A 22,909-nucleotide genomic window follows, 5' to 3' on the forward strand; every position below is an offset into this window, starting at 1 on the left:
AGGGAAGATCCACAAACGTTGCTGGGTCTGGACAGCTTGATTATAGGAGAGACAGGATAGGCTGTGGTTATTTGACCTGGAGCAAAAGAGGTTTATGACCTCAGGAAGGGCATAGATTACTAGTCAGTAAGTGAGGCTACCCTAGATAAGAGCCTTCTATGCTGTGTAAATCTTACTCTATATACATTATAGGTAAAATTAATGACATCAGTTCAGCTTCTTCTCTTGCTCCCTGTACTTCTATTTCATTATCCAGACCTTTCTAACGTTCTTTCTTCCCCATGTCCAGATATGGCATCTTTCTGTAGTTTTGCTATCTTCCCCTCTGTATCATATATGAGATTCACCTTCTGAGTGCTTCCCCACACCAGGTCCACACCCACCCCCCCCCCCCCCCCCCACTTCACAAAACTTGCTGGTAATCATGTTGATTAATATTAGCAGTTCTCTTTTTATGCCCTACCACGTCCTTTTACTATCCTATCATTACTCTTTTTGGGGGGGAAACTATTTCAGAAGTCTCATCTCCTTTTTCATTTATTGTTTTCTCCCAAACCTGCACTGTTCTCTCTCCTGCTCATGCTACTACCCAAATAACAATGGCAGTAATAATTGTAGATACGAGAAAATCTCAAATTGGCAATCTGTTGACTTGCATCCTCTTTGAGGTGTTGTCAGTCGTTGATGCACTTGCTGAAATTGATCTCCTGCATGCCTTTTGTCCACCTGGTTTTATATTTATATTATTAGCAATTCACCAGTAGCTGTAGAATCAGCAACGATGGTCTCTCTTTTGCTACACTATTGGGACTCTCTTGTTATGTTTTGTAACTCCAAAACTAATTGAAAGAAAAGCAGGAGAGCGGGAAAATCTCAATATATAATGCATCTCAACTCAAATATGTAATTATTGCTCTTTAGTCAATGTGTGTATTTTGTTTATAAATAAAATACACATGTTTATGCTACATAGTACAGTTACTATAAATTGGTGGGGGGGTTGGTTCATTCTGCTTGGCAGATGAGGCTTGTGGCTGTAAAACAGTCTCAGGTTTTGGGGCCTCCTCCATGGAGGTTGAAGGAGTTGACTATGGGACGGTACAAAGTGTTCTGACAACTCTGGACACCTTTCTTCTCCAACAGTTGACTTTGCCAGGGAAATGGAGGCTATTCCCAATGATGCAGAGGTGCTGCTCTTGGCATCTGGGCACATTGGTATCCCAAACAGGACGTGGCAAGCTGCTCAATATGCTGATCTATCCCAGGCCATGAGACACAGCTTAGAGCAAACCCTTACATTTTGATAGTGCCTCAAAGACCAGCATGTAGTTCCTCTAACACTTTTAACTCTCAGCTTGGATGGACTACAGCTCTCAATCCCTACAGAAAGCAACCTCCATCAAGGGCAAGTTCATCCTGGTGCTAGTACAAATGGAGAAACTGGAATTTCTGATGCTCATTCCAGCCATTTTGAGTGGCCATGTAGACCTGAGATGGTGTGGAGTCTTTTCTGGTTTCTCTTTGGATGATCTGTCCTGTAATAGGGAGAGTTTAGATTTGCATCAGGGAGAATATTTCAAGTAGTGTGCCCTTTTTTGTAAATTTTTCAGTTATTTCCTTTACCTTTTGTAAAGCCACCTCACATTGTTTAGTCCATTGTCATTTCTTCTTGATCTGTAGGAAAGGGTTCATGGGGTGGAGTACAGTAGCCAGGTTTGACAAGAACTTGTTATAGTAATTGATAAATCTTAAAAAGGACCAGAACTGTGATCCTGGTTTAAGATGTTGCTGGTGATGCCCAGCGACTACTTATTGACAGCAAAGAAAACTATTAAATACCTTACTAATAACACTTTATTAATAAGATCAGCTCTAACAGTTGAGAAGCAAGCAGAGGTGCAAGCAAGAAATGGTCAAGGAAAGCGATGACAATGGTGCCGATAAGGCATGGTCGAAGCATGCAAAGTTGGGGTGGGGTTGAAGCAGTGTCAAGGTAGAGTCATGGCATCCCAAAGAGTGAAGGAAGTCTTGATGTGAGATCAATTTAAATGCTGGGCTGAATTGTGGCAGTGGGGTTCAGGCCCCAGAGCAGTTCGAGAATGAGAAGTGACCGATGTTTGGGCAATTTAAGTACTGGGCCAGATTGAAAAGGTCATGGCGTCAGGACAGGAGGTGTGGCAAGAGCCATTTGACACATTTGACTGGAGGATTTGAGGATTTTAGCAGTACTCTTATTCTGCCTGTTTTTTGTAAAAGAGATTATAGGAAAACTCTTAACTTTGGTGCTATCTGAATCACATTAACATCAGTTAGGATGGCATAGTTGTGTAGCTAGTAGAGCATCTCCAGTGATGTGATTTCAAAACTGGCCTGCAACATGGTGCACTTTATGGTGCAGATTGCCCTTGTGATCATACAAATATCTTCCAGATGTTTCCTCACGATTCCAAGGAAGTGTGGGTTGGTAGGCATTGTAAATTATCCCAATTCTAAATTAATGAGAATGTAGGAAGAAGAAAATGGTGTTAGTTTAAATATGCACTTGATAGCTGGTGTGAACTCAGTATGTTGCAAGGCCTGTTGCTGTGAAGTATGACGACGTTTAGAATCATAGAGCACCTCAGCATAGAAACAGGCCTTCAGCTCATCTTGCTCACGCTAAACTATTACTCAACCTAGTCCCATTGACCCATAGCTGAGCCCTAGCCTTCCATATACGAGTTTGTTATATCGTACCAACATAAATTGGTAATGTACCACTCCCATGCTGCCAAAGGAAATAATGACATCTTCTATGTTCTGTGTTTTCCATATGTTCTATGGTAGCAGCGAGAAGAAATTATGGCCTGGATGGTAGGGATCCTTAATGATGTATGTTGCTTACTTGTGGCAGCATTTGTAGATGTGCTCAATGATGGGGAAGGTTTTACTTGTGATGGACTGGGCTGTATCCACCACTTTTTTTGAGTTTTATGTTCTTGGGCATTGGTGTTTTCATACCTGGCTGTTTGCAACCAGTCAGGATACTCTCCACTGTGCTGTAGAAGCTTGTCAAAGTTCTAGATGACATAGCAAATCTGCGCACATTTCTTAGAAAGTAGAGGTGCCTTCATGCCTTGCCATGGTACTTTCTGCTGGTCCCAGTACAGATCCTCTGTCGTGATAATGACAAAAAATTTAAAGTTGCCTCCGATGTCCAAATGAGAACTGGCTTATGAACTTCCAGCTTCTTCCTCCTGTAGTCAATAATCAGTTCTTTAGTTTTGCTGATGATGAGTGAGAGGTTGTTGTTGTGCCTCCATTCATCCAGATTTTCAGTCTCTCCTATACCAACTGATTTGTCACCACCTTTGATTTGGCCATTAACGGTGGTGTTGTCAGCAAACTTAAATATGGCATTGGAGTAGTACTTAGTCACACAATCATAGGTATAAAGCAAGTAGAGTAGGTGGCTAAGCACACAGCCTTGTGGTGTAGCTATACTGTTTGTGGAGGAGATGTTATTGCCAAACTTATATAATTTAATTTTAAAAAAGGCTAAGAATAGGTCCAAGAGCTATTAGTTATTTGGTCCTGTGGAACTGAGAAATCCTTACCTTCATGAAAAATGTCATTTCATGTTATGATTTAGAAATAGCAAGTGTGTACATTTTCAGTGGTGAAACGATGGTGCTAGATACAAAGTATAGTTGAGCAGTACTAATATTATAAAAAACCCGTAACTGTAAAAATATTATTTTCTGTTTCTGATTTATTAATGCCAGCTTATGTAATAAGAGACCAAATGTGCTGTCCTCTTGATAAGACAGCTTTGAAGCATCATTTAAACTATTTATGAAAGTAAGCAACAATATTGGGAAAAAACATGTTCTGCTTCACAGGAAATGGCACTGCTGAAAGAAGTACGACCACTTCATATTATCCCACCCCAGTTAATGCAGCCTCTGAAACCACAAGTTCCAGTCCGCTTGGTAATAAATCAGATTGAATTGGTGGAGCGTTTACTGAAGGAGTTGGGCACAGATAATAGTGGCTTCAATGTAGACAATGTCATGAAGGTAAGTGAAACCCTGCAGTGACAGTCAAATTCTCGGGAATCTGTGAGCATTTTTGCACAATTATTAAATCCAAGAAGGATACCTAATTAAAAGTAGGCCTCTTTTCTCTCTCCTATTTTCCCACCAACTCTGGCATGGAATAAAAGATTTCTATCCATATCAACCTGTGGAGAGTTGGAATTTATTTTAAATGTTTTTCATATAATTGTCATCTGAATTTATTATTTACAACCCATTTAGTATAAATTACTTGACAAGTAATAGTGCAGCAAATCTTGAACTAGTGTTCAGGAAATTTTTTACAGTTTAATAAAACAATGTTAACACCCTATGGTAAAATGGTGCATTACCTTTTAGCCCCTTGTTTGCAAATGGAAACAGATTTAATTTCCTAATTTTAAAAAGATTGAATAGTCCATTGTCAAGCAGGATCCATTTCTTGCTTTCTATTTAGTGCTTCTGTATACTAATCAAAGGGCAGTTCTTTTTCCCCCTGTGCAGAGACCAACAGAGTCATACAGTGCAGAAGAGGGCCCTCAAGTCCATGCCAAACTTATTACTCTGCCTTGTTGAATTGCCAGTACCTGGACTGCAGCCCTCCATACCTCTTCCATCCATGTATTTATTCAAACTTAAATGTTACAATCGAATCCATATCCCCTTGCTTCAGCTGGCAGTTGAACACACTCACACCAACTTATGTGTGACAGAGTTCCTCCTCAGGTTTCCCCTTAAATATTTCACCCTTAATTTAAATTCTCTAGTTCTAGTCTCACCCAACCTCAGTGGAAAAAGACCTTATCTGTACTCCGCATAATTTTGTACAGCTGTTTGCCCATTCAACTGAATTGGAGCTTGTTGACCAGAAAGAAGGCTTTTTCTTTTGTCTTCAATATCCTAAATTTGAATGTGTAAGTGTCTTGGTTTTTATGTTTGTAGCTCTTTCCAAAAGTTGCAAATTATTCTAATCGTTAAAGATTTTAACTGAAAGATAATAGAGACATTCTAGATGTGGGATTTAAGCCTGGCTGAGTTTCTTGTAGTTGTCAATTTGCTCTCTGCATCTGGAAGTAGAGTTGCGGTGAGACAGCTACCACAAACCTCCTAATCCAAGAGAAGTAACTGGCAGAGGGCAGGAGAAATATGTCTACCTTTCTTGGGATGTTGAATCCTGGAAGACTTCATTGCCATTGCTTCAAGATGGAATAAACATTAAATTCTTGGATATTTACTGAGTGCTTTATGGACAAAAGGCTATATAGAATACTGAAAACTTGCTAGCTATCTCCATATGAGATTTTGTTGTGAGGCTACCTGGATTATAAAACCTTTGTAACTAGTATTGCATGAATAAACCAAAGAATGCAGTTCTGTATTTTTAATCTAGTTCATAATTTCTGTTTTGTATTTAAAGAGCTAATAACACTGAGAATGAATTGTGGTGAAAAAAGGAAAGAGGTTGGTGAAAGATAGTAATATAACATTTTCAGCATGCAAGTTGGGATGGATTTTGGCTCGAGTGTTAAACAGCAGGAATTATAATATTGGTGGGCAAGTCAAAATTCAGTTTAGGTGCAGACATTTCAGTCACCACTGGTGAGCTAACTAACACTGGCAGGAGGAGGATGTCCTGAGTTTAGCTTTTATTATGTAAGTGAAAAGGGCACTAATCGTTGTTGAAAAACATTCCTGGATAGCAAAGGGGCTGTATTCATTATCTTGAATTGATCTAAGCAGAGGCATTCAAAGTCCATTTCAGAACTCAAAGGCATATTACAAATGTGGATTGGATATTCTCACAGAGAAAAGGGCAAGTGTTTTTCATGTTTTAAGTGCATCCAAGTTTTGAATGAAGTTTGAGGCTATTTGGGATCCAGATGCGTAGAATGTCAGGTCAACGAAGCAGGCAATTCATCTCATCTGTATGAACCATCTAATTCACTCTCACTCTCCTGCTCTCTTTTAATAATGTTTAAGGAACAGTATTTTCATTTAGTTAAACACAATTTAAAGTAAATTGTTGGACTATTCCTTGCAAGAGATTTGTGGTCAATAAATGAAACTTGACCACACCAAAAGGAACTCTAGACCTTGTGCTAGACCTGACTCTTTCCCCTCAAGCTATTTGGCAGACTAATTGAAGAGCTGTGGATGAGCAAGTGATAAGTTTGTGTTTACTAAGTAATGTGCAGTATTGGCTTGGATGTTAAGAACAGGAATGCAGCTATCAAAATAGCTTTGTACAAGCCCTTCTAGCATAAGTCATAAGTTTTATATAGGTAGCAAAACTGTTTGAAAGTGATTGTTATGTCTGGATACCTTAATTATCTGCAGCTGGGCAAGGAGATGTTGCTCAAATCCCAATCTCTGGCAGAAGCACAGTTCAATAGGGAAGCATGTATGTCTGTGATCCATCAAGGGTGATGGCAGATAGAAACTCCTACACGTTGTTGCTGCTGAGGATTTTCAAGATAACTGCCAGCCATTTAGTGAAAGATTAAGCTAGTAAAAGATTGCCACGATTCTCCAAGAATTTTCAAGGTGATTTTTAGGGAATATATGTTATTATATTAGTGGTAATGCAAGGAAAGAATCAAGTTAACATCTGTAGCAGACTGTAATTTGACACATGCCAACAATGCTGCAGGAAAGTTCTGATTAATTAATCAAATTCATCTAATTAATGAGAGTAAGTCTTTGGACTGGGACTCTTCAATGACTTAAGTTATTGGATTTGTTTCCAAAGAATTGGGTTATTGATACAGTTCTAATTTCGCCATGTCAGTTGTTATTTTTAAATTCAAATAATTAAAACTGGAATTAAAAACTGCTGGTGGTGATGTTGCCACTGATTTTTTGTAAGCAAAATATTTAAAACCTGTCTTGAGGGAATTAGAGTGATGGACACAAAATGCTGGAGGAACTCAACAGGCCAGGCAGCATCTATAAAAGGAAGTATAGTCAACGTTTCAGCCTGAGAACCTTCAGCAGGACTGAGTCTGTAGATTCTTGTTTGAGGGAATTAGATCTGGTTTGTTCTTGTCCACATACAAACAAGCTGGATGAACTCAGCAGGTCAGGCAGCATCCGTGGAAACGAGCAGTCAATGTTTCGGGCCAAGACCCTTCGTCAGGACTGAAGAAGAAGGGGGCAGGAGCCCTATAAAGAAGGTGGGGGGAGGGTGGAAGGTGCCAGGTGAAAAACCAATCAGAGGAAAGATCAAGGGGTAGGGGAGGGAAATCAGGGAAGGGATAGGCAGGAGAGGTGAAGGAGGAATGTAAGGGGAAAACACTATGGGTAGTAGAAGAAGGCAGAATCATGAGAGAGGTGATGGGCAGTTGGAACAGGAGGCAGAGTGAAAGTGGGATGGGGAATGGAGAGGGAGGGAATTACTGGAAGTTGGAGAATTCGATGTTCATACCAAGGGGCTGGAGACTACCCAGACAGTATATGAGGTGTTGCTTCTCCAACCTGAGTTTGGCCTCATCATGGCAGTAGAGGACGCCATGTATGGACATATCCGAATGGGAATGTGAAGTAGAGTTGAAGTGGATGGCAACTGGGAGATCCTGTTTGTTGTGGTGGACGGAGTGGAGGTGCTCGACGAAGCAGTACCCCAATCTGCGTCGGGAAACCAAACTCAGGTTGGAGGAGCAACACCTCATATACTGTCTGGGTAGACTCCAGTCCCTTGGTATGAACATCAAATTCTCCAACTTCCGGTAATTCCCTCCCTCTCCCTTCCCCCATCCCAGTTTCATTCTGCCTCCTCTTTCAGCTGCCTATCACCTCTCTCATGATTCTACCTTCTACTACCCATAGTGTTTTCCCCTTACATTCCTCCTTCACCTCTCCTGCCTATCCCTTCCCTGCTTCCCCTCCCCTACCCCTTGATCTTTCCTCTGATTGGTTTTTCACCTGGCACCTTCCACCCTCCCCCCACCTTCTTTATAGGGCCCCTGCCCCCTCCTTCTTCAGTCGTGACGAAGGATCTCGGCCTGATACGTTAACTGCTCATTTCCATGGATGCTGCCTGACTTGCTGAGTTCATCCAGCTTGTTTGTACGTGTTGATTTGACCACAGCATCTGCAGTGTACTTTGTGTTTGTTCTTGTCCAGTTTGGCCTCTGACTCCAGGCTCCCCAATGTGATTGTAATTGACACTGGAGTACAAGGAGTTTGAGAGTTGGAATAAGGGGAAGAAATGTTCTGTAACCAATGGCAATAATTGGAAGTGCCATCTGTGAGTGAATTCAGTACACCTTTCAGGTCATCTTGTTGGTGGAAGGAAAGATTTTGTTGTAGCTCCTACTGGGAAACTAGTTGAATATTTATAGATATATTTCCTCTTGAGTGAGGTAATGAATAATCTCTCAAACTTCTCTAAGTTTGCAGCAGAAGCTTTGGAACACTCAGCATCGGAAGTCCGAGATACAGCTATACGGATTATTTTTGACATGTATCGACAACACAGGAGTGCAATTTTGCATTATCTTCCACCTGAAGATGCAAGTATTCGCAAAAATGTGCTGTACAAATCACTTTTTGATGGGTTTGCAAAAATTGATGGGAAGCCAACAGAAGCTGAACAGCGAGTAAGTTCTGCAATGGTGGAAGTGTGCTTCCGTCAACTGATGTTTTATTTGATCTTTTAACACCTTCCAGTTCACAGAAAGTGTTTGGCTTTCAAGAAAATTAAATATTTATTGGATGATATAAATGAAATATGACTTTGTCAAGAAAGCATCACAATTAATTAAAAACAACGTAAGAAAGGGGAAATAATACTAAAAATTATTGAAAGCCATGTGAGTAATGATCACTCATGCAGATACAAATGTTTTTAAATGATTTATTTGGTCGTATGTTTCTAATAGGCACATAAAAAAGCAGCTGCTGAAGACGCAGAGAGGCGGAAGAAGGAGGAAATTCGAGCTCTTCAGGAACAGCTAGCAGCATTGAGAGACATGCAGGCAGAAGTCCAAACTGAAAAGGTGTATAAACGTGATTTCAGGTGCAACTTACAACTGTTGGTAGGAAAGTAATAAACTAAATGTGCAGTGGGGTTAAAATCCAAATGAAAGATTAATTAGATGGCTCAAGGAGCCATAAGAAACATGATGGACTAAATGAGTTGCCATGTTGTTCTGTAATTTTTCACATGGCCAATGGGCTTAAACAATTGTCTTGGAGATGATAGGTGAACAGACAAAAGTAGTGAAATTCATTTTGTAATGTGGCTCAGATGTTAATTTGGTTATTTTGTGCTACCCACCAAGTTTTGTTTGTCAGTTTGCTGTATTATTACACACCATAGTTCCATAACATCAATGACAAGCTCTAATCTTGTTTAATCAATAGACAGTGAAAAGTGGTTCTTACCACCCTGTTGCATTCTTCAGTTATGTTGTGCAAAATGTCCTTTCTAAAATATAGTACTCAATACTGAATGCAGATCTATAAGGAGTTTAATTAGTAAATTGGTTTATTATTGTCAAAATGTACCAAAGTTCATTCTTGTCTTACATACTGTTTATACAGGTCAACTCAGTACAACAGTGCATTGAGTTAGTACAAACTAAATCAGTAAGAGTGCAGAATGAAGTGGTGGTCACTGAGAAAGTGCATTGCAGGAAGACAATAAAATGAAAGGTCGTAATGACAAGGATTGTGAGATTGAGTCCATATTATCATACTAGAGAACATTCAGTAGTCTTATATCAATGAAAAAAGCTGTCCTTGAACCTGCTTTTAGGCTTTTGTGTCTTCTGTCCGATGGGAATTTTGGGGGGAGCGTTGGGGGTGGGGGATAATATCTGGAGCAGATGGGTTCTTCGGTTATGCTGGCTGCTTTATTGAGCCAGTGAGAAATGTGTGCAGAGTCGGTGGAGAGGAGGCTGGTTTCTGATATGTACTAAGCAGTGTCCACCACTCTCTGTGGTTTCCTGTAGTCATGGGCAGATCTGTTGTCATACTGAGTTGTAAAGTGTCCAAATCGGATGCTTGCTGTAGTTTATCAATACAATTTGGTGAGTCAAAGAGGACATGCCAAATTTCTTGAGCTTCCTGAGGAAGCAGAGGGACTGGTATTTCTTCATTGTGCCATTCACCATGGTTGAGCAAGATAGGCTACTGGTGATCATTACCTTTAAGAATTTGAAATTTTTGTCTTAAACTCAACACCACTGATGTAAACAGTTGCATTTGCAATGACCAGCTCTTTTGTTCTGACTTTGAAGGGAAAGTTGTTATCATAACACTATCTCTAAGCTCTCTACTCCTTCCTGTACTCCAACTCATTGTTGGACATGGTTCACTACAATGGTGTTATCTGTCAATATGTCAGTGAAGTTAGAGTGGAATCTGGTCACGCAGTCATGAATGTACAGGGAATTAAAAAGGGAGTTGAGAATGCATCCTTGTGAGGCCCCAGTAATGTGAATAATCAAGGTGGAGTTGTTGCTGCCTATATGGATACATAATTATTGCACATTCCATGTCATTTTTTTTTGGTGATATCCAGTATCTATGCACATTGAGATAACGAAGTTCATAAAAATTATCAAACCTGGTTTAAGACCCCACTGGTTGTGGAGTAATAACTGCTCCCAAACCCAGTGGTGTGAATCATGAGGCTCCTGTGCTACTATCCTGATGACAATAGCAAGAAGAGAGCATGTCCTGGGTGGTGGGGTCCCTGATGATGGATGCTGCTTTTCTGCAACAGCGCTCCATGTAAATGTGTTCAATGGTAGGGGGAGACAGCTTTACCATGATGGACTGGATCATATCCACTACTTTTTGTAGGATTTTCCATTTAGGATTGAAATAAGCTGCAGAGAGTTGTAAACTTAGCTCCATCATGGACACTAGCTCCTTAGTATCCAAGACATCTTCAAGGAGCAATGCCTCAAAAGGCGACATCTGTAATTAAGGACACCCATCACCTAAGAAATGCCCTGTTCTCACTGCTACCATCAGCAAGGAGATGCAGGAGCCTGAAGGCACACATTCAACGAATCATGAACAGCTTCTTCCCCTCTGCCATCCAGTTTTATAAGTGGACATTGAACCCATGAATACTAACTCTCTACTTTATTTTTACTTTTATTTTTGCACTACTTATTTAATTTAGCTACAAACCCCATTTCCAGAAAAGTTGGGATATTTTCCAAAATGCAATAAAAACAAAAATCTGTGATATGTTAATTCACGTGAACCTTTATTTAACTGACAAAAGTACAAAGAAAAGATTTTCAATAGTTTTACTGACCAACTTAATTGTATTTTGTAAATATACACAAATTTAGAATTTGATGGCTGTAACACACTCAACAAAAGTTGGGACAGAGTTAAAATAAGATTGAAAAGTGCACAGAATATTCAAGTAACACCAGTTTGGAAGACTCCACATTAAGCAGGCTAATTGGTAGCAGGTGAGGTATCATGACTAGGTATAAAAATAGCATCCATCAAAGGCTCAGTCTTTGCAAGCAAGGATGGGTTGTGGCTCAACCCTTTGTGCCAAAATTCGTGAGAGAATTGTTAGTCAGTTCAAGAGGACCATTTCCCAACGCAAGATTGCAGAGAATTTAGGTCTTTCAACATCTACAGTACACAATATTGTGAAAAGATTTAGAGAATTCAGAGACATCTCAGTGCGTAAAGGGCAAGGTCGGAAACGACTGTTGAATGCGCATGATCTTCGAGCCCTCAGGCGACACTGCCTAAGAAACCGTCATGCTACTGTGTCAATTATAGCCACCTGGGCTCGAGAGTACTTCGGAAAACCAATGTCACTTAACACAGTCCGTCGCTGCATCCAGAAATGCAACTTGAAACTGTATTACGCAAGGAGGAAGCCATACATCAACTCAATGCAGAAACGCTGGCGAGTTCTCTGGGCCCGAGCTCATCTCAGATGGATCGAAAGACTGTGGAACCATGTGCTGTGATCAGATGAGTCCACATTTCAGCTAGTTTTCAGAAAAAACGGGTGTCGAGTTTTCCGTGCCAAAGATGAAAACAACCATCCTGATTGTTATCAGCGAAAGGTGCAAAAGCCAGCATCTGTGATGGTATGGGGGTGCATCAGTGCCTACGGCATGGGTGAGTTGCATGTATGTGAAGGTACCATTGACTCTGAGGCGTATATTAGGATTTTAGAAAGACATATGTTGCCATCAAGGCGACGTCTCTTCCTGGGACGTCCATGCTTATTTCAGCAGGACAATGCCAGACCACATTCTGCACGGGCTTTCTGCATGGCTTTGTAGACACAGAGTGTGTGTGCTTGACTGGCCTGCAGCCAGTCCAGATCTATCTCCTATTGAAAATGTATGGTGCATCATGAAGAGGAGAATCAGACAACAGAGACCACGGACTGTTGAGCAGCTGAAGTCTTATATCAAGCAAGAATGGACAAAATTTCCAATTGCAAATCTACTACTGTTAGTATCCTCAGTTCCAAAATGATTAAAAAGTGTTATTAAAAGGAAAGATGATGTAACACAATGGTAAACATGCCTCTGTCCCAACTTTTGTTGAGTGTGTTGCAGCCATCAAATTCTAAATTTGTGTATATTTACAAAATACAATTAAGTTGGTCAGTAAAACTATTGAAAATATTTTCTTTGTAGTTTTGTCAGTTAAATAAAGGTTTACGTGAATTAACATATCACATATTTTTGTTTTTATTGCATTTTGGAAAATATCTCAACTTTTCTGGAAATGGGGTTTGTATTTAATTACAGTTTTTTCCCCCTTTGTTATGTATTGCATTGTACTGCTGCAGCAAAGACGACAAATTTCACAACATATGCCGGTGATGTTAAACCTGATTTTGAATCAAGTGCATTGGTGTTTCCATACCAGGCTGTGCTGCAGCCAAGAGGTCTTGCCACCTGAGACTCCATCTTGAAGTGGTGTAAGTCTTTTTTCTTTCCTGATATATAGAGAGTTTGGCACTTTTTTGATGAATAATGCAAAATACAAACTTGACAGACATTCAGTACAATGTTTCAGATATGCAATGGTTTGATACATGTTACTAAGGTCACTTCAATATCTAAACTTCTGTCCAGCATCTAGAACAAAATAAATGCCATGTATTAAACTTTAGGTCAATGCCTTACTTTGCTGAGTATCTAATCAAATAGTGAAATTAAAGCTAGTGGAAAATGTCCCTTTTTAATTTGTCATGGAATTATGTTATTTAATACTTTGGACAAAACACAGATGCTTTTCAAACCATCTCAGTAGCTGAACAATTTTATTAATTTCTTCTCATTCTTCACTCTGTTTCTCAGGTCAGGTATTTCTAGAATATTGTATAGATATTGTTTTTTTAATAATGATACTAATTTAATACTTAAGCATAATGTGATTTTTTTTAAAAATCTAACGATAAAAGCTTTGATTGAATTTAATGGCTAAGTTAATATAATTGCTATATGACTGATACATATAAACACAAAATGTTGGAAACAGTTAACAGGTCAGGCAGCATCTATGGAAGATCCCACCCACCCCAGTGACACTCTGTCTCCCCTCTCCCATTGAGTAGAAGATACAGAAGCCTGAAAGCATATACTACAAGGACAGTTTCTACCCTGTTGTCATAAGACTAATCGTTCCCTAGTACAGTGAGATGGACTCTTGACCTCACAATTAACCTTGTCAGGATCTTGCACTTTGTTTACCTGCACTGCACTTTCTGTGTAGCTGTGCACTTCATTCTGCATTGTTATGTGCTCAGACACATTTAACGCTGACGATGAGTTCCTTGGAGGTGGAGCACTATGTAAATCAGTGCTCTGGTCATCATAGCATTATGTAAACTGACATCTGTGTCTGAAGAAAAAAAATAAACCTGATATTTTATGTCTGTCTAGGTACCATATTCGATGCGGATGTTGGTGACCATGGTTTTCCATACAGATCTACCCCTTCTTCTTTGGATGACTTACATTTCCTCGATGTGTAGCCACCTAGCTAGGCTTTTGATGTACATAAGCCGAGGTCTTCCTCTAGGCTTGCTCCCCTCGATCTTTCCAGAGAGTATGAGTTTTTCTAGTTCATCTTTCTGCATGATATGTCCTAGGAATCTGAGTTGTCTTTCTCTTATTGTTGGTATGAGTGATCTAACTGCTTGGGCTCTTCTGAGAACTTCTTCATTTGATGTGTGTGTAGTCTGTGATATTTTTAACATTCTCCTGTAGAGCCATAATTCAGCTGTTTCTAGTCTCTTTTCCATTGCTGGGGAGATGGTCCAGCATTCAGTTCTGTAAGTCAGGATAGAATAAATGTAGCACTGCAGTATTCTGTTTTTAGTGTACATGCTCATCTTTCTGTCTTGTTAATATGGTCTTCATTTTCTGGAAAGCTTCTTTTGCCATTGCTATTCTGTATTTGATATCTGTGTCGCACCTGCCATCACTTGTTATTTGTCTGCCAAGAAATCCGAATTTGTTGTCGTGTTTGATGTTTGTGTTTCCGATCTTGATCACACATTGTGGGATGTTTGTCTTTCTGGAAATGACCATGCTTTCTGTCTTCTTGGTGTTGATTGAGAGGCCTCTGCAATTACTTTCCACTGCCACTATAGTGAGTCATTCTTGAAGTTTTGTTTCTGAGTCAGCTATTAGTACGATGTCATCAGCATATCTAATGTTATTATATTATGGCCTCCAATTGTGAGTCCTTTGATGTCCTTGATACTTCTCAAGATATTTTCACTATACAGGTTGAATAAGTTGGATGAAAAGACACAACCTTGCCTGACTCCTCTCATAATATTCACATACTCACTCACTTCTCCTTCTATTCTGATGGATGCTGTCTGGTCCCAGTATAAGTTTCTTAAGAAACATATATCTTTCCCATCTATGTCAAGCATTTCCAGGAGTTTGCGGTGTCTGACAGTGTCAAAAGCTTCTGTATAGTCAATGAAACATAGGTAGATGTCTTCTTGTACCTGGATGGCTTGTTTATCTATACAGAGTAACTTGTGGAGTAACAAACATGCAAATAAGCCTAACCTGTATATCAGTGGAGTAGCAACACATTACAGCAGCAGTGGAGAAAAGCGGGTGGTGGTTACATCTTAGAGGAGGGACAAAGCTGTGAGTTCTTCTCTAACTTTGCCACCTTCTTCAAGTAGGTGTTAAGATGTGACTGACTGCCTCTCATAAGTTTCCTCTCATCAAGCAGTTCTCGGTAGCAGGAAATCATGTCGAGAACACCTCTCTTTCCCGTACTACTTCGTTCCCAGTCAGGGTCATTATCGATAAACTGGTCAATGATTTGTGTGATTGTTGTGATGCTATTGCTGAGGAATTTTGTGGTGAGGTTTCTTGCTGGTGTTTCCTCTTCTCCATCTGTGTCCTCCGATTCACCCACGATGTGTTGCTCAGTCAATTCTTGAAGTTCTTTGTTATTAAGGCTCTCACCATGAGAATGCAGTATCTCTTCAACATTACCATAATTAACATCCTCTAATCCTGCCTCACTGACCAGTTCAATGATGTTTTGGATGATTAGTTCCGCCTGAAATTCTCGGATGTTGTTGCATGCTTCTGACCATAGTTTCTTCCACACTCCGTTTATGCAGTTTGAAGTAATTAATTTCTTAATTAGTAATTAATTAATTAGTTTGAATAAAGCAGGTTAAGACCTACAAGTATCTGGGAGTACAGTTAGACGAGAAGCTTGACTGGACTGCCAACACAGATGCCTTGTGCAGGAAGGCACAGAGTCGAATGTACTTCCTAAGAAGGTTGGCGTCATTCAATGTCTGCAGTGAGATGCTGAAGATGTTCTATAGGTCAGTTGTGGAGAGCGCCCTCTTCTTTGTGGTGGCATGTTGGGGAGGAAGCATTAAGAAGAGGGACGCCTCACGTCTTAATAAGCTGGTAAGGAAGGCGGGCTCTGTCGTGGGCAAAGGACTGGAGAGTTTAACATCGGTAGCTGAGCGAAGGGCGCTGAGTAGGCTACGGTCAATTATGGATAACTCTGAACATCCTCTACATAGCACCATCCAGAGACAGAGAAGCAGTTTCAGTGACAGGTTACTATCAATGCAATGCTCCTCAGACAGGATGAAGAGGTCAATACTTCCCAATGCCATTAGGCTTTACAATTCTACCTCCAGGACTTAAGAACTTTTTAAAAGCTATTAATGCTTTTTGAGACGGTGATTTAGATGCATATCATATTTTTTTACTGAGTTAAGTATTGTATGTAATTAGTTTTGCTACAGCAAGTGTATGGGACATTGGAAAAAAGTTGAATTTCCCCATGGGGATGAATAAAGTATCTATCTATCTCTATCTATCTATCTAATTCATCTCAGCCTGTTCTGATATTGTCTACCACTTTCATGACATTGTAGTTTTCTCAAAATTGCCTGATCGATTGTTTGTCTTGACCTTTTTGTTTCTTCTACAAGTTGCTTGAATGTGCGACAAAGGTAGTAGGCTTTAAAATTCGATATTACTTCTTGGTCCATTGGTTGAAGTAATGAAGTGGTGTTGGGTGGAAGTTAAACTACTTCTACAAAAAGTATGTCAGGATTTCAGGGTGGCCTGGTGGATTGTCAAGCACCAGCAATGCTTTAGATTCAAAGTCATGCTCCCAACAATACAGCTTCACTGCTAGACCAAAATGTGAAACAAAACAATTTTGGGAAACATCAGTCATCATCCAGGCTTTTTTGTTTGTTGTCCAGTCACTGGTAGATTGACTTTAAAATGCCTTTCATTGCTCGTGGTGTTTGAGTATTGCACAAGCACAGGCTTTAACTTAAAGTCACCTTTAGCATTGCCTCCTATCAAGAGAGTTAACCGGTCCTTTGCAGCCTTGAACACATGCATGTTTCTCTTCTCAGGAGATGAAATTATGAGAAGGCATTCTTTTCCAAAATAGGCCCATTTCATCCACATTGAAGACAGCTCAGGAGGATGGTCGTCCTTTTCGATTATGCCCTTTACTGTTGCAGGAAAACCCTGGTCTGCCTTACTGCCTACACTAACTGCTTCACCAGCGATAGGTATGCTATCGAGGTTACTGCACTGTTTAAATCTTTCAAACCAACCTCTGCTGGCTGTGAACGTTATCAACGTATCAACTTCTTGAATATGATTGAAGATGCTTCTTGCCTTTTCCATTATTATCAGCTGACTTAAGGGCATGTTGTGTTATGTTGGCCATCCACCCATATATTTAGTCTGTCTTCAGTTTTTTCAAGCAAGTGGCTCCTTGAAGGACTCACCTTTGATAACTTTGTCATCATTGCAGAAGCTTTTATGTTGTCTCCATTTTTTATAATTGCTCTGACTATTGATGTAGCCAATTTCAAAGAGACGCCATCATCAACCTAACACTCACCAGCTTCCAAACACCGTACCAATTGCAGTTTCACATCCATGTAAATGCTTTTCCAATACATCTTAGATGTACAACCCTCAGTGGAAGTTGCAGGCCGTTTCCCAGACATTGTGTGACAAAAAAATGCAATAAATTGGTGAGGGAGCAAGAAAGCTTAATACACGTGGGATGCAGAGCATGAACTGTAGGTGGTGGGGAGTAGCTCAGAGCATATGTGAAGCACACTCGTTGGCTGATTGTTTACTGTAATGGCGACTGCTCTGGAGGAGTTTTAAGAGTTGTTTAGTATGAATTTTTGTCATTTTAAAAATTTCAATTAAAAATTGAATAACCGTGTTGTAATGAATCAGTGTTATGTGGGGTCTGTGTGTAGTTTTTTTTTTACTGTGTTCTACCTCAATGCACTGTAATAATTTGATCTGTATGAGCAGTATGGAAGACAAGCTGTTCACTGTATCTCTGTGCATATGACACTAGTAATAAACCAAACCAAATTGTTTTATTCCAAAATCAAACTGGTTCAATATGATCGTTCTTGGAAGAAAATCCGCCATCAAGAATGAAAGCTGGTTAGCTCTAGGCTAATTACTCTATTTAGGGGTGTTCAGAATGGGTAATAAGTTTGTCCAATTTCTGTAAGGCAATTTGAGAATTTCTTTATAAAGTAATAAAACTTTGATTTTTATGATAAAAATGACTGGGATAGTATTGAATTGTTTAAAAAAAACATTTTAATGTCTTTAAATTGGAAATTAACCCAACTATATTTTGCATAACAGGACAGTCAATTTTGATCAGACCGAACTGTTCATTGAAGCCAGGCATTGTATGGTAGTTTAAACAGAATATTTTCTCTGGATGTTTTTTGTCAGATTGTATAGCATTTTCTTGGTACTGCAGTTGAATGTTAAGCATTGATTATTTCAATAATTAAGCATGTTGGAGGGATTCTAATGATTTAAATTTCACATTTTTTCCAGGGGAAAGATGTTGAAAGCAGCAAACATTCTAAATCAGGTTTGTGTAAATTTATTTCTATTATTCATTCACATATGAAAGAAAAGCCATTGGAGATTTATCCTTCAATGATGAGTCCTCTGAGGCTAGGATTTAAATTTAGATCTTGTTCCCCCTTCACAATGAAGCAAAAATTGTTGCAAGCGGAATGGAAAAAATGTTTCACCTTCTGATATCAAACGGAGCAAGGCAATCAAAGGATGTAAGCAACTATTTCATGCTTTCTTCTACTGGAACTAAATATTTCTTATTGTTTTAAATATATTCTAAGAGAATTTTCCAATACATTTGACAAAATAGACAACAAACTTTGCTAGATCTATTGATTTAACTCCAGTGGTTTGGCAATTACTCAGGAATGAAAGCATTTACACTGTTGAATTTCCAGTTTTAAACTGACTCGGTTATTGGTTGAAGCTAGATTAGGCTCAACATCTTTTCATCTTTAGCTTTTTTACAGACGGTGTGATGTTTGCTTCCAGAATTTGCTGGTATTTAATTGAATTCATTCTTCCTCTACGAAATGTTCCCCGTGCCACTGGCTGCAACACAAGCCCAAAGCATGATCGATCCACCCCTGTGCTCAACAGTTGGAGAGGTGTTCTTTTCATGAAATTCTGCACCCTTTTTTCTCCAGACATACCTTTGCTCATTGCGGCCAAAAAGTTCTATTTTAACTTGGATCAGTCCACAGGACTTGTTTCCAAAATGCATCAGGCTTGTTTAGATGTTCCTTTGCAAACTTCTGACACTGAATTTTGTGGTGAGGATGCAGGAAAGGTTTTCTTCTGATGACTCTTCCATGAAGGTCATATTTGTGCAGTTGTCGCTGCACAGTAGAACAGTGCACCACCACTCCAGAGTCTGCTAAATCTTCCTGAAGGTTTTTTGCAGTCAAATGGGGGTTTTGATTTGCCTTTCTTGCAATCCTACGAGCAGTCCTGTTGGAAAGTTTTCTTGGTCTTCCAGACCTCAACTTGACCTCCACCATTCCTGTTAACTGCCATTTCTTAATTGCATTATAAACTGAGGAAGCGACTACCTGAAAACGCTTTGCAATCTTCTTACAGCCTTCTCCTGCTTTGTGAGCATAATTTATTTTAATTTTCAGAGTGCTAGGCAGCTGCATGGATGCTGATTGTTGAGACAAGGTTTGAGTAGTCAGGGTATTTATTTAGCTTTGGAATTTTGCATCACCTGCCCTTTCCGAACAATGACTGTGAACAAGCCGTAGCCCTAACAAGTTAAGTAAGGTCGGAGACCTTGGTAAAAGTTATCTGAGAGCTCAGATCTTTGGGGTGCTCCTTTCCCTTTTTTTCTCTCTAAAATTGTACAAAAGAAAAATAATACACTTGGGCGGCTCGCCAACAGGGCAAGCGAACTGGCTCCAACAGTTGCGGGCGAGTCTGCAGCCAGCGGCATCCGAGAAAGCTCTGAGTGCCGGGCAGTCCTCGGCCTGGAAGACGACGTCACTTCCGCCCCACAGAGAGCGGGTACTTAAGCGCGCGCTGATTGCAACAGTAAATGGTTCAACCAGACCCTACTTGACTCAGTGTGATGCTTTCACTTGTTGCGTATCAGTGCGACTACATTGGTGACCCCGATGGTCCAATGGCATTTGGACCCAGCATGAATGACTTGGCTCTGCAGAATGCTGTTTCCCTTAAACTGCCAACCTTCTGGACCATTCAACCCCTGGTCTGGTTCGAGCAAGCAGAGGCCCAGTTCCAGGTCAGGCAAATTGTCTCATGCGCCACCAGTTATTACTACGTGGTGGCCACCCTCGACCAGGAGACAGCGGGCCGCGTTACCGACTTTCTGCCTCAGCCTCCGGCAACAGACAGGTACAAGGCACTCAAGGCCCTTTTAATCCACACATTTGGCCTGCGTTCTCGACATTGGCGGTTGTGAAGAGACTTTTACCATTGACTGTCTCAAACCGGCGCATCTAGATCTTGAATGCCTGGTTGCGGTGCCACCCCACGACGATGAGGCCGGCCACCTAAAAAAACTGACAGTGTGCAGGCTGTGGACACTGCACCTCCTAGCGCCGGTTCTGGGGGGGGGGCAGCAGTCATGCGGCGGCTCGCCAACGGGGCAAGCGAACCGGCTCCAACAGTTGCAGGCGAGTCCGCAACCAGCGGCATCTGGTGAGTGCGGGGCAGACCTTGGCCCGGAAGACGACGTCACTTACGCCCCAAAGAGAGCGGTGGATGCTGGGAACGGGTACTTAAGCGCACGCTGATTGAAACAGTAAACAGTTCAACCAGACCTTGCTCAACTCAGTGTGTTGCTTTCACTTGTTGCGTATCAGCGCGACTATAACACTAAGCTTGCTTAAAATGTTGAAAAGAATGTTTCATCTTTAACATTATGACTTCTGGAAATAGGTTCATCTTCTACTCACTTTAGTATTCACAGTAACAGAAATTTTAACCGGGGTGCCCAAACTTTTGCATGCCACTGTAGCATAAGGACATTAAGTACATAAAGACTTAATGTACTTAGTGAGCAAATGTTTTTACTTCCTTGTTTAACAGTGACTCTGAGGTGAATGATCACTTACAAACTGAGCAATAGAAATAACACCACTTGCTCAAATTTGAGTGTCCAGAATGATAACTGTTCCCTTTTATCCATTTGATTTTTGAGCCAATCTGCAGAACCCCCCAATTACTAACTCAGTACCACTTTGATAACTTGGCCCTACAATTGACTATTTTTGCTCAAAATGTTTTTTCTTGTATAATTTTGTTTGATTTTTTTTCTTCTTTTTTATAAATGTCTCTAATGCTATGTGCCTGAGATACTGCTATAGGTAAAGTTTTCATTGCACCTGTGCATATGTATGCACATGTGTATGACAATGAACTTGTATCTTGATTTCTTTCCTGATTGCTTTATTGACTAACAATAAAAATGAAGTAAGTATGATTCAATATAAACATTTAGAAGGATTATGCTGTGATCTGAGGCAATCCAAATACTTCAGCACATGCATGTGAATTTTCCAATTTATTTGTGTATTATTAATTAATGACAGGCTGAAGTAACAAAACGTGATTAATATTTGAAATTAAGAATGAAAATAATGTAAGAAATGTACTAGGAAGATGCTTTTGTGTCCTCTCATACATTTTGGTCATTCAGTAATATAGAAACATAGAAAATCCTACAGCACGCAAAGTCGTGCCAAATATGTCCCTACCTTAGAAATTACTAGGCTTACCCATAGCCCTCTGTTTTTCTGAGCACCATGTATCTATCCAAAAGTCTCTTAAAAGACCCTATTGTATCCGCCTCCACCACCGTTGCCGGCAACCCATTCCATGCACTCACCACTCGCTGCGTAAAAAAAACCCTTAACCCTGACATCTCCTCTGTACCTACTCCCAGCACCTTAAACCTGTGTCCTCTTGTGGCAACCATTTCAGCCCTAGGAAAAAGCCTCTTGACTATCCACATGATCAATGGCTCTCATCATCTTATACACCTCTATCAGGCAACTTCTCATCCTCCATCGCTCCAAGGAGAAAGGCTGAGTTCACTCAACCTGTTTTCATAAGGCATGCTCCCCAATCCAGGCAACATCCTTCTAAATCTCCTCTGCATGTTTTCCACATCCTTCCTCTATCGTGGCTGATCTTTTGTGTCAGGGCTACTTTCTGAAAACAGTCATAAATCTTTTGATGTCCTTAACATTTAAAACTTTATCAACCTCTGAAATTAACTGAAAAGGTAATTATTTACTTGATTTTTAAATATTTTTCTTTCTAGATCATGGGACAAAAGTTCCTGCCTTGCAACCAGAGATATCAATTGAACAGTCCACTGTTGCTGATTATTTGGATAAGTAAGCCCACATTTAACACTCATGTCTACAACCCTGTAACAACCAGGTTCCTTTGCATTATGACTTTAGTTATTTTTCTTCATTTTTGTTACGTTGTAAATTGTGTAAAATTTGGTATGTAGCACTTCAGCAACTATATTATGAATGAATAAAATTTAGGGTGCATTCGTGAGTAACTTTACATTTACATTCAGTCCCAAGCTGGTTGGTATGTAATTATAAATAATCGTCAGGTTTATCTAGATTTTAATTCCAAGGCTGTATCATCATCTGGTATGGGGTGGGTGGGGGGGCAACTACGGCACAAGACCGAAGTAAGTTTCAGAAACTTGTAAGATTAGTCTCAGCCTTCATGGTTACTGACCTCCGTAGTATCCAAGACACCTTCAAGGAGTGGTGCCATAGGAAGGCGACCCCCACCACTCAGGGCATGCCTTCTCATTGTTACCATCAGGAATTAGGTACAGAAACCTGAAGGCACGTACTCAGCAATTCAGGAACTTCTGCTATCTGATTTCTAAATGGGCATTAACCCATGAACACTACCTCACTACATTTTTTTTGCACTACTTTTAACTTAACTATGTAATAGGCA

The 22,909-nt window shown here is 40.2% G+C and overlaps 1 protein-coding gene across 2 annotated transcripts in view; it reads left to right on the top strand.

The window, feature by feature from the left end:
- The window catches only part of cep104 (centrosomal protein 104), a 129,305-nt gene that overhangs the window by 46,887 nt on the left and 59,509 nt on the right, over nt 1-22,909 (top strand). For both annotated transcript variants that reach the window (XM_073031715.1, XM_073031716.1), the window contains exons 14-18: nt 3,882-4,058; nt 8,447-8,653; nt 8,936-9,052; nt 18,425-18,461; nt 22,239-22,314. In XM_073031715.1, coding sequence (XP_072887816.1) covers nt 3,882-4,058; nt 8,447-8,653; nt 8,936-9,052; nt 18,425-18,461; nt 22,239-22,314 — 614 coding nt within the window. The remainder of the gene's footprint in view (nt 1-3,881; nt 4,059-8,446; nt 8,654-8,935; nt 9,053-18,424; nt 18,462-22,238; nt 22,315-22,909) is intronic.

Source organism: Hemitrygon akajei, chromosome 29 (assembly GCF_048418815.1).
Source record: "Hemitrygon akajei chromosome 29, sHemAka1.3, whole genome shotgun sequence".
Taxonomy (NCBI): Eukaryota; Metazoa; Chordata; class Chondrichthyes; order Myliobatiformes; family Dasyatidae; genus Hemitrygon; species Hemitrygon akajei.